This window comes from Calcarisporiella thermophila (genome assembly GCF_041956535.1).
Source record: "Calcarisporiella thermophila strain CBS 279.70 unplaced genomic scaffold VTP21scaffold_2, whole genome shotgun sequence".
NCBI classification, from domain to species: domain Eukaryota; kingdom Fungi; phylum Calcarisporiellomycota; class Calcarisporiellomycetes; order Calcarisporiellales; family Calcarisporiellaceae; genus Calcarisporiella; species Calcarisporiella thermophila.
In genome coordinates this window covers 103,183-114,669 of record NW_027192192.1, presented here as the reverse complement: position 1 = coordinate 114,669, position 11,487 = coordinate 103,183, and the positions used below count along the sequence as shown (strand labels likewise).

The window sequence follows — 11,487 nt, the reverse complement described above, 5'->3', positions numbered from 1 at the left end:
TGTCGTTTATCCCGGCCGGACTGCATCTGCTAGTGCACTCATGCAGGCTTGTAGTTCACCTGAAGCCCAGATGCTGGGTTGTGCGAGGCTAGAATAATATGATAGTTTATTTGCATATGTTATTGCTTTATGACCTTAGCACTTCTGATCATTCTGGGTTTTGATATTGCAAACGAAATCGATGAATAAGTGGAAAATAATGAATAACTTGCTAGCCAAGGTTCATTGCAGGGCGAGCGGTGTTCTAAATTAGCATACTCTCGTAAATGCAACGCAGGATTTAACGCTGCAATCAATCAATACTGCCTTAATATCCATAGACAGCATTGATCTATGGCATCTACGTTTACTAATTTGCTTAACTCTTCATCTACTTCATTACTAAGATAGTACTCTAACTTATATCTGAGCTTTACCTGAAAAACTTATAATAAAAATTAAAATATTAAAAAAAATTAAAAAAAATTAAAAAATAGAGCCAGAAAACATTACTGAACTACAGATTTCAAGTCTTGGATATTGGTCATGTCAGAAGTTCTTAAATCCTGACGTCACCAAAAAATTTTTGTTGACAATAATCATTTTATAGGATAGCCGAAGTCATAAACAAAAGTTCCTTCCTTTTCCCCTTCTAAGTTAAACCTGCAAATGGCTGGAACGTAAGTAGGGCCAGCACAGCCGCCATTCGCCGCATGAATTCCCAGTGAATTCTGTGCCGAGAAGGGATGCTGATGTCCATGTTTTTCTATGTAGAACTGTCGCTACTGCTGACCAGGTTCTGGTCCCTGAGACTCTGCTTAAGAAGCGCACCGCCCAAGACAAGCAGAAGGCTGCGCAGGTCGTTTCTCTTGCCGAGAAGAAGAAGGTAAGCGAATCAAAAGGTCGACGCAGAGGCTGAATGGGAGAAGAATTGGGCAATATGATGAAACTTGGTCCTCCGGACCGATTCCACGCACTAGCTTAGGCGATGCTGTTGCAAAAATACCATCTTTCGGGGCTGAAGCTCTTCATTCTCTACCCATTCACTCTGTAGTTGATTGAATATTTTTTTGCCAAGAGCAAATAATAACATCCCTGCTCGGATATAGGCTGCCGTCCAGAAGCGCCGTGTCATTTTCAATCGTGCTCAGAAATATGCCCGTGAATATCGGTCTGCTGAGCTTTCAGAGATCCGTCTTCGCCGCCAGGCCAAGGCCCAGGGTAACTTCTACGTTCCCCCCGAGGCTAAGCTTGCCTTTGTTGTGCGCATCAAGGGGTATATATACCATCTACTAATGCATTAATGTCTCATACTCATGCATTCTCTTTTTTAGTATCAACAAGATTTCCCCCAAGCCCCGCAAGATCTTACAGCTCCTCCGTCTCCTTCAGATCAACAACGGTGTGTTTGTGAAGCTTAACAAGGCTACCATCAATATGCTCCAGCGTGTTGAGGTAAATATTTTAAATTTTTTTATTTTAAAATTTCTTTCCCAAAACACTTATCGCTTTTCCCACATATCTAGCCCTACATTGCCTGGGGATACCCCAACCTCAAGACCGTCCGCGAGCTCATCTATAAGCGCGGTTTCGCCAAGGTTGACCGCCAGCGCATCCCTATCATCGACAACGCCATTATTGAGGAGAAGCTCGGTGCTCACGGCATCATCTGCGTGGAGGACTTGATTCACGAGATTTTCACCGTCGGCCCTCACTTCAAGGAGGCCAGCAACTTCCTCTGGCCCTTCAAGCTAAGCAACCCAACCGGTGGCTGGCGCGACCGCAAATTCCGTCACTTTGTGGAGGGTGGTGATTTTGGCAACCGTGAGGATCGGATCAATGCCCTCATCCGCCAAATGAACTAATTTCCCGTGTTTTTTTGTTTTGATTATTTCTCTATTATAAATGCACAATAAATACATCTAAAAAAAATGTTATTCCGGTCTTCAGTGAAGATTACAAATTCCTTGCGCGACGGAGGGCGAGATTTTTTGGGGAGGGGAGAGAGGGGGTGGGTACAATTTTCAGAATAGGAAGGACTTACTTCCTCTATTGAGACAAAACAAAAACAATCAGCCATATTGCTTGTGCCTTTTGGTTTGAATTGCCAGGCCTTTTTGATATTTGTCTGCACCCAGAGAGCAAACGGCACAGTAAACAAAAAAATAACAATACCGACTGCGAAAAATCAATTCTCTGAAAATTCCCAATCTCTCCACGGCCGTTAGCCAATAAATTGCACAGCCTAGCTGCAATATGCTAGCTAGAGTTTCTCAGGCGAGTCACGTTTTCCCGTCTCCTCCCATCCCATTGCAGTATTTTTTGGGGAGCGCGGCAAGGAGATGTGACTTCGACTTTGCCTTTTTGTTCCTCCCTCTCTTGTTCCTGTCTTCAGCTCTGAAACTCATTTACAGTTTTTACCACACCTCTTCGTAGTTCTCCCTCCCTCTTCTCTACCGTGTGTATATACCTCACCATATAACAGCCATATATCCTGTTCTATAAAATTCTCCCTCTGAATTCTTGTTGAATTGCGTGACTCTTCGTTCCTCGTAATGTCAGACCAGTCGGGACAGAAACAGCCGCAAAGACGAAGCATGACAACGCCGGCAGGGTACTTACCCACCCTAAAAGCACTCAGCGAAAGCCTCCCTCCCGTAACAGACCTCATCCCACGCGGCCTATTACAGAACCGTCGTAGACGTGACACCAGCACTTCCTCCTATCCTCCCCTCACTGCATCGTCATTACCAAGCACTCCGAACCGCAGCGCCACCCCTGAGCCTATTGTATCCTTCACTCCCCTCTACCACCAGCCCACCTTTTCATACGCAGGACCCCGGAGGCGGCAACCTCCCCCTCCGCTATTATCGAATTCACTGCGATACCCCTCAGACACAGCCAGTGGATTTTATGATGCTGACGACTGTGAGTCTTTTTACTCAATGACAAGCGACCCAACGCCGTTACCCGTCGATTCGTCGCTGAGTGATGTATATGTGTCGTTCCCCAGCCCGGAGCTTCTAGACTTTGAAGATGCGTGGACTCGCGTAGACTTAGAATACCCCATGATGGAAAGCAGTCTTCCATCTCCGCCGACAGACGGAGACGATCTGCCCCGCCAATACCTATCGACGTCGCCGCAAAGCATGAAAATGATGCCTCCCTGTCCGGCCAAAGTGGAGCAGCCCGAGTTACAATTGGAAACGTATGAGGCCATGGTGATTAACGGCGTAAGATTGTGGTATCCGTAGGGATTGCATCAATACAGACTCTAAAAGGGGGCGAAAGGGGCGCGCACTATACCTTTCTTGGCTCTCAACCTCATGTTTGGATTTTTTTTCACCAGTATATATTCGTATCTTTATCTACATATACATGTACAAGTTATCACCTATGTTCATATGTTTGAATACTCTCCCTCATTTCGTATTTTTATGGACAATATATCCCCCTTCACTCGTTATCAACACCCTTGTGTCGCTGAGGAGTCCCGGGCCGATGGCCCCCCACCCAAGCTCAATGAAAAGGATATATTTAACCGAAGTACGTATTAAATAAACATCATGAGAATAGTCACAAAAGAGCGATTCAAAAGATGCGACCTCCGCCAACACCCGATTAAAAAAAATAGCGCCACCCCTTAAATTAAATAGTTCAGTGTGTTTTAATATATCTAAGAAAGAGAGATAAATATTTCCATATACATATTATGCTACTCTTCAATTCGACTCGGCAGCTAGTTGTACAGCAGTTCCGTTGACTCCCTTCGCCTTGCCTTGTTCCCACCAGACCAATGCGTCGTATATGCGCGCATCCAATGCAGCGGCGACTGCCTCGCTCTTGAACACGGCGATCTTGAGCGAATCGCACTTGAAGCGGGCGTGGTAGTTGGTATGAATGGCACGGCCCATCCCCTCGAGAACAACAAAGTCGACATCGCGGCACTCATCGGCAAGATCCTCGTTAATGCGCCGTAAATCGAGGCAGGGGCTAGCGCTTCCAGTGCCGAAAACAGTGAGGCGACCATGGGTCCACGCGTCTTTGAGAATTGGATCGATCTCGGAGATGCTAGTCATCATTTGAGTTAGCTCGGCGCACTATAATAGCAGTAGCTAGCGTTAGCCATCCACTGTAGCATCGGACGTCAACATGCTAGCATTTACCGTAACATCGTTTACTGCAGGGTAGGAATTCGCCGCCAATATCACCTGCGATCCTCTTTCGACAAGATAACGTGCAAATGGAATAATTCCCAGGACAATATCCGCCCCACTATTATCCACAAAGATGGCCACCTTTTTATACGGTGGATGCTCAATTAGGCGACGTATTAAGGCGGGTGAATTTACTAGTCGATCCGAGTACAGGACTTTATCACGCGCGGTGGCAAAATCCAATTTACCGGCCTTGAGCATCTCCAGCACATTCCAACTGCCCCAGTCAAACATGTTCCCTGATATATAAACAGATGGGTTTGTTTGGCAAGGGAATAAAGAAAGATCCCATAGTTTAATTCTTTCTTACCGGCAAGAATGTTTTCTATCATGCGCTTTAAGCGATCTTCTTCTGTAGGAAGGGAATCTAACTTCTCGAGCACGGACGGCAATGTCTCGATGGCGGAGAGATTTTCGGTGCGCTTCACCTTGGAAAATATATCGGGAAACCCTATCTCGTGCAAACACTGCTCACGCAAGTTCAATATGTTGCGCACTGTCAAGCTCCCGTACATATTGGGTTGGGCACGCAGTCGCGCCAGATGCCCTCGGAACAGCCCTTTGAACGAATCAAGTCGCTTCATCACCTCTTCACGGTTCTGGCCAGTCCCATCCTCATGGTAGGTCAAGGCCACTTCAACAATACCCTCCAAATTTTTTTCCAGGGTGTCGAGCCAATATCGCTGCGCTTTCGGATCGGTTAATACAACCGTGTCCGGGTGGTACTCTTTTCCTTCTTCCTCCGAAATCATAGGAAAAATGGTTAATCTCTGAAGCGTCTGGTCTAGCACTCCGTATGCATTCAAAGAGTTGCTGGTAATCTTCTGCGTGATGGTAAAATTTTCGGAGAACGAGAAAGACTTTCGGGAGGATCGGCGCGCAGTCTCGAACTTTAGAAATGCACCAACGGCGCCCAAGTACCCTTCATGGCGTAGGAAGAGGGCTTTGATTTCGCCTTTGGACCAAAAGTTGATAGCATAGGAAAGGGTATTCATGGTAACAGGATGGCCTAATATACCACAGAGGTAAGTCAATAGAACTAATATATATAGAATAAAAGTGATCTCACCTCTAATAAAACATCCGCCAAAATAAATCCGCTTCAAATTGTGGGCTCTTGCGTTTAAGTAGGCTATTTGCCCGATATTGTTACTAATAAGAGGGGAAGGCATATTCATTCCTCTGTCATTTTATAAAATGCATATCTAGAAAAACATTACCTGACCATATATAATAATGAGCGAGCGATGTCCTCGCCCCGGAACGAGTCCTTGTTGTGTCGTATATTGCGCCGAAACACTTTGCCCATGGTAGAGGCAATCACGGTGGATTTGAGGCCGATGCGCGAGTAATCCGTGCCATAGATGTCCCCCACAAGCATGTCAACGTTACGATTGTCACCGTGTTTCGACATCTCGAGCATTTCATCAAATGATTTGGCATCAGTCAGGAGAGATAACAAACCCCAAAGCGTGCCTCCTCCGAGCTAGGTACGGGATATGTTACCCCCACTATTTAAGCTTTTCGGTCATAAACTCTAGATAACCCTTACCGAAGTTCCGCTTATCCGTTCAAATTTATCGTAACCTGTTACCTTGATGATACTAGAGGATAGATAGACTATCAGTATAAAGAGAACAATACGAGTCAATTCGGGGCATAGATCAAGTTTACCTGACGCCCGAGCCAATGTTAACAAGCTGCCATAGATGGAATATCTTAGTAAGTAGAGGCATAGTATAAAGAAATCTTAGTAACCATTAGTTTACCATGAAGGGGAATAGGGAATCCGGATTGGGAGACTCTTCAAAAACCATCGGATCGTTTTCACTGTACGTGAATACTTCATAAGGTATCTCGGTAATAAAAAAGTTTAGCCCTAGTGACGCTCTGTGAGTTAGTATCCTATTCTCATTCACTAAAAAAAAATACACACCTCGGATGAGGCATTCCATCTCGTCTTCCTTTTCAATTTCGATCCCGAGTTCTTTTTGGAATTTTTCGTAAAATAAATAGGCACCACCCCCTGTTGCTTTAATCACGACTTTTCCCGCTTCACCACTGCCGTTAGCCTTACGCTCCGCAAGCAATTTGCGGATGAACTCCAGACATTTGTCGACGTTCTCGGTCTCAAACTTTGTAAAATTCAGGCGCCCGCCCTCAGTTCCGTTGGGTCGGAGAGTAAAGTAGACGAGCTTAGCAAGTGATCCTCCGATCTAATCAATAGTTGCGCATTATTAGGTTATGGAATGATAAAGATGAGCCTATTGGCGAAGACCACAGGCTAAAGATGGAGATGCAGGGACATTTACATCGACCGCGATATGCGAAACTTGCTCGTTCTGATTAGGTAAAAGAATGTCTCGAGTCTCCGGGGCAGGGAAATCCTGAAGCGGGGCGGTGTTAAAATGGATAAAGCGGATTAGCCTGGTGAATATTCAGTTCCAAACCTCGCAAATGGCTGCCCCCTCAAGATTCATCCGGTCCACCATGATGGAATTGAAGGAATTAACAGAGCGAAACAATCCCCCTAATAGCAAAAGAAACCTATTCAATGCTGAGTGATCTTGACTGCTTTTGAATTTTAAGCTTTGGCCGGGCTAAAAAATCAACCCTCGATCAACACTCTCCTGAGAACCTTGTAGCCTATAGAGCCACACCGTGTCAATGAGTCAGTGAAGAGGTCAGGATACAGTTTGATATTGGGAAAAACGTCATGGATGATAGAATGACAAATAGCCGAATTAAATAAGGGGTCAGCTTGAAAGAGAAATAACAAATAGCATATGAGAATTAGACAAGAAAACAAGAACATTATCGTATATAAGAATGCGAAAAAGAGATCATAGATTAGTTTACTATGAACACCAAATGAAAGCAAAAGAGAATTATAAAAAACTTAATATCTACATCTCACACCGTTAGCATCCCCCCAACGACTCTAGTTTCTTTAGATGAGCCATGCTCACTTCCAGATCTACCACCCAACGGTCCACTCCCGCCGAATTGACCAACCGTGCCCGAGACAAGCAACAGTAGCCCGTTTCCAGCAAGGTCGGCGTATTCTTCACCACTTCCAATGCGGCATTCACACCGGCCCCGTGCGTCACCAGCACTATTACGGTATCTCTGCGGTTGCTTGATGCCTTATTTTCCCGTATGATCTGAGGGACAACCCGTTTAAATCGCCGAAGAAGCTCCTCAAACTCCTCTGGAAATTCGGGCAATTGTAGATCTACTGGTCTATAGCCCCAGTCGAAAATACCACTAGCATCTCGGTTATGCGCGTATTCCTCGAGACGACGTCCAATCATGCGGTCTGCCGTTGTTTGCACTTCGTCGAAATAATCTTCCGCTAGCCATTCGCAGAGGCCAGGCTCTAATCGAACTCTCACTGATGAGCCATTTTCGGCTGCTTCTTCCTTCATCTTCTCGCAAAGACCAATAGACATGTCAAGGGCTGTTTGTACACAGCGAAGGAAGGGTGAAGTATATACGATGATATCAGTAGTACAATGGCCGGATGCAGAGCGTTCTTTGATAAGGTCACTGATGAACCGCCCCGTATGCCGGGATTGTTGCTGACCACGCGCTGTTAATGGAGGGTCATGTATGCCAATTGGATTAGGATCCAGCCAAGTCTTATCGACTTAATTGGATGAGAAAAAAAGGAAATTCCATGAGTAATTCAATAATTTATCTTCCCCATGTGGCTCAACCAATTCAGTTCAGTAAATACCATGGTCTATGCGTTCTCCATGTCGCACAATGTACAGTGATAAAGAACCGGTAGATGCGCTCATGGTTGGTGTTTTCTCAGTTTGTTTTGGTATTATGTACTTGAAAGATGTAAAGATAGCAGAGAAAACGGTTGCGCGTTTTCCGGTTCGTTTCATGAATAAAGTTTTAATGTCTCAAAAAAGTATATGAGGCGCAGTTTTATTTTTTTACTATGTCCTCCATGAAGGCCGCGAGAAAACACAAAGGGATCTCGCTAAAGGTGTTAAACAATGCCAGATCTCTCCACTAATTCAACTTGGCTCGATCTACTCTACCGCCATCCTATTTTTAATGTTTCTGAAGGCCCCCTTTATCCACCCGAAGACAACACATGGCCATCCCTGAATATATCCTACGAGGTGTCCTCCATTCCGTGTTCTCTCGATGCTTCGGCCTCTGCCAAGGTTAACGCGTATGACCTCCAGGGAAAGAAAGCTCGCATGACCACAAGCGGCGAAGACTTGTTTGTCGCGACTGGCTCTCAGCTAAGGCTTCTACGTCTATCGGAATGGAAGAATGCGGTAGAGAGCGAAGGGAGGAAACATGACAATGGGGATTGGATAAACCAACAAAAATACAAAGTATGTATATTTTTATTTTTTAAAAAAAAAAGAAATCAGTGGTGGTATATGTTTTTGACCATGGGACTTTTATTATTTAAGGTTCTCGAGATTCCAGACGTTACGTTTACAATTCAGTCGCTCGCAGTAAACCCAAATGGAAGACTAATTGCTTTGACGGGAACGAAGGAAATTGCCGTTGCAGTTCTCCCCCGTGGAAGGTCACTGCAATTGGACAACACAAGCTGCAGGTATGGCGGATATACTGGTTTAATCTTTTTTTACTTTTTTACTTTATACTGAAGAGATGTCTCCGCCTGGCGCTATAGAACCTACACAATAGGGAGCTTCTACCATAATGCAGATTCCTCTACGCGTATTGCGAAAGTACGCTGGCACCCGTTGAGCGAAAAGCGATCACATTTAATGGTTCTCACCAATGACGGTGTCCTCAGGTTAGAATGTTAAATTGATCAAGCTGTACTTCTCCGTCTTACCTAAACTTGTTGGCAACAGAATATATGACGTGGCGAAAAATATCGAAGAGCCAGAAACAACACTTCGTTTTCCAGCAAGTCGCCGGGCAGGGACCTTCTCTGTGGATAGCTTCCGGGAGGCTGTCTCTTTCTGTATCGGCAACGGTACGCAAGACTGGGGGATGTTCACCGTCTATGTTTTGATGAACACTGGTGAAGTATACTCGATGTGTCCGGTCCTACCCGGCCGCTGGTAACTATTTAGTTATATTTTTATTTTAGCAAAATTAGACGCATCATTAATTCCATTTTAATATTTCAGCTATATCGATCGATCCCATTTACAGAATCTTGCGTGTCTCGTTCGAGCCAAGAGCGACCAAATAAGTAAACTCGCCGACCAAAACCCGGATGATTTTGAGTTTCTTCATCAACAATATACCCTTCAGCAACGCTGGCTTGACGAAGTTTTTAGCAAGCTGAGACAAGATGAATTGACTATCGCGGACATTAAGGAGCAACCGTCGGAGCGAGAGGTAATTTCACCTCCCAAAGATTTCCCGTATCCGATCTATCTCCAAGGTCCCTATGTCCTGCAATCGGCAATCGATGATAATGACGAGACCGAGGATGATATTGAAGAGGAGGCAAGCGACATTTTGTCACTGGAGACAGCGCCGGTAGGAGTGGTGGCAGTTGCCTATGCTGGTGGGCGCGTCAACGTATACCTGGAAGTGGAGAGGGCAGAAGCTATGTGGAATCTCGACGCCATAGAAGGAATGGCGGGCCTAAATGAACCGGAGCTGCTTACTCTTTCTTTGTATGAATGTGTATATCTCAATGGCAGGGCTACCCAGCAGCCAAAATCAATCCCAGGCAAGATGCTCACCCGTTCAACTACCTCTTTCACAGTCGATGGTGGAGATGACGAAGAAACAAAAGATTTCCCAGTGCTCGAGGCAGACCCTATCTACGCGGATATCTTTTATTGCTACCACTCTCGTGGAGCTCACATGATCACAATTAAGCGGTGGCTGGACGAGTTAGCAGACTCAATGAAGAGCGAAGATGCTCTAAAAAAGTTCGCTTACGGAAAGATTTTGTCGGATATAAGATGTCTCGTGCAGACAACCACCCTTGATCCTACGTAAGTGCCCCCAAATATAATTGCCAGTACTATAAATATTTCTAACCCTTGGCTGGTCTTTTTTTTGGGATTAGACAATCCACCCCGATGATTGGCTTTTGCATTATCAACGATATCTATTTAGGATACTCTCTTCTCCTCCTAACTTCGGCCTATCAATTTGTGGGCATCAAACTCTCTATCCGCTCCAGCGAGAAAGCAAGTGATCCTCCTTCGCTGGTGACCGCCATCGAAGAACAACTTGTCCAAGCGGTCCAAAGCGAACCTGAAACGGAAGATCTTGATCACAGCGAGATACCGAATGATGCGCATTATATATCCCTGCTTCCACTTCCTCCTTTCAAAGCGAGCCTGGGAGGACTCGCAGCCCCTAGACAGCCTAGACTCGTTGTTCCAGCGCCCTTGAAGCGTGAGCTTGTAGTGAACGAAGAGAGCTTGAGGTTTTTGGCCCAAACTGTAGAGCGCTACAGAAGCGAGATTCACGACATCATAGTGGGCGGAACAGCCGTCTCCAGACGCGTCGAGCTGCAGGTGAAAGAATTCAAAAGACAACTTGGCAAAATTCTGGAGGGCCAGCGGCGCATTCAAAGTGTACGCAGGAGGAACGAAGCAATTCGAGAGAGAGTGAGGAAAGTGGTGGAGCTCCAGAGCATGCTGACGAAACGGGCGGATGGGGTTCTGCAACGACTGATAGAGAAACATGAACCCGGGATATCTGAGCACGAGGAGCAATGGTTTAAGGAGCTTCATGAGGCTAGGGAGAAAATACGGAGCGAAGACGGACTGGAGATGAAGGTGCGAAAAATGGAAAGGGCACTCGAAGGAATGAAGAGGGAAATCGTGGCCAATGGACTGGACTCCGCTCCGAGAGAGAGCATGAAGAGGAGAGAGCGCTTGAACCAACACCAGTTAGACCGGGTACAAGGGATGCTGAGTCTCGAGTCTCGGATGATAGAGGAGGCTAGATTGCGGATGTCGGATTTAGAGACACGGCTAGGAACGCTGTCAATATAGGGAAAAGAAGTGAGCACTCCTTTAAAAGGAAGTTGACATACTTTCCTCTTCCATTTTTATGAGATATACCTTTTGCTTACTTACGAACTGTAGTTTTTACCTTAAGCTTCTGTAATGGACCCTTTTTAACCACTTTTACTTTTTTTATATTTCAATTTGCACAATCCATTTTTTTTCCCCTTTTTGATTTAAAAGATTAGAATCTGGAAATGACGTTCACTCTGTATTTCATGAAAGTTTTCTAATTTTCATCCTATTCTTGAATAGGGTGCTGAGGTCTGCCACAAAGAATTGACGAAATTTTGCAGACCGAC

General features: G+C 45.4%; 5 protein-coding genes across 5 annotated transcripts; 3 read left to right on the top strand and 2 right to left on the bottom strand.

Moving 5' to 3' along the window:
• Positions 1-648: 648 nt before the first annotated feature.
• VTP21DRAFT_4121 (60S ribosomal protein uL30) lies at positions 649-1,844 on the top strand (the record flags this gene model as incomplete). The annotated part of the gene is made up of 5 exons (XM_069394498.1): positions 649-659; positions 754-865; positions 1,089-1,255; positions 1,314-1,434; positions 1,506-1,844. 5 exons carry the CDS (start codon positions 649-651, stop codon positions 1,842-1,844), a joined length of 750 nt encoding a protein of 249 aa, XP_069255729.1.
• Positions 1,845-2,534: 690 nt separating this feature from the next.
• VTP21DRAFT_4120 (uncharacterized protein) lies at positions 2,535-3,233 on the top strand (the record flags this gene model as incomplete). Its single annotated transcript, XM_069394497.1, has 1 exon — positions 2,535-3,233. The coding sequence occupies one exon, from the start codon at positions 2,535-2,537 to the stop codon at positions 3,231-3,233; it is 699 nt and encodes a 232-aa protein (XP_069255728.1).
• Positions 3,234-3,701: 468 nt separating this feature from the next.
• Positions 3,702-6,688, bottom strand: VTP21DRAFT_4119 (uncharacterized protein; the record flags this gene model as incomplete). The annotated part of the gene is made up of 11 exons (XM_069394495.1): positions 3,702-4,079; positions 4,146-4,435; positions 4,507-5,205; positions 5,266-5,348; positions 5,417-5,682; positions 5,749-5,800; positions 5,871-5,896; positions 5,966-6,075; positions 6,133-6,412; positions 6,509-6,583; positions 6,647-6,688. The coding sequence occupies 11 exons, from the start codon at positions 6,686-6,688 to the stop codon at positions 3,702-3,704; spliced, it is 2,301 nt and encodes a 766-aa protein (XP_069255727.1).
• A 429-nt stretch (positions 6,689-7,117) lies between these two features.
• Positions 7,118-7,999, bottom strand: VTP21DRAFT_4118 (uncharacterized protein; the record flags this gene model as incomplete). The annotated part of the gene is made up of 2 exons (XM_069394494.1): positions 7,118-7,845; positions 7,936-7,999. 2 exons carry the CDS (start codon positions 7,997-7,999, stop codon positions 7,118-7,120), a joined length of 792 nt encoding a protein of 263 aa, XP_069255726.1.
• Positions 8,000-8,206: 207 nt separating this feature from the next.
• Positions 8,207-11,173, top strand: VTP21DRAFT_4117 (uncharacterized protein; the record flags this gene model as incomplete). Its single annotated transcript, XM_069394493.1, has 6 exons — positions 8,207-8,557; positions 8,639-8,787; positions 8,866-8,991; positions 9,053-9,265; positions 9,335-10,159; positions 10,234-11,173. 6 exons carry the CDS (start codon positions 8,207-8,209, stop codon positions 11,171-11,173), a joined length of 2,604 nt encoding a protein of 867 aa, XP_069255725.1.
• Between the last annotated feature and the right edge of the window lie 314 nt (positions 11,174-11,487).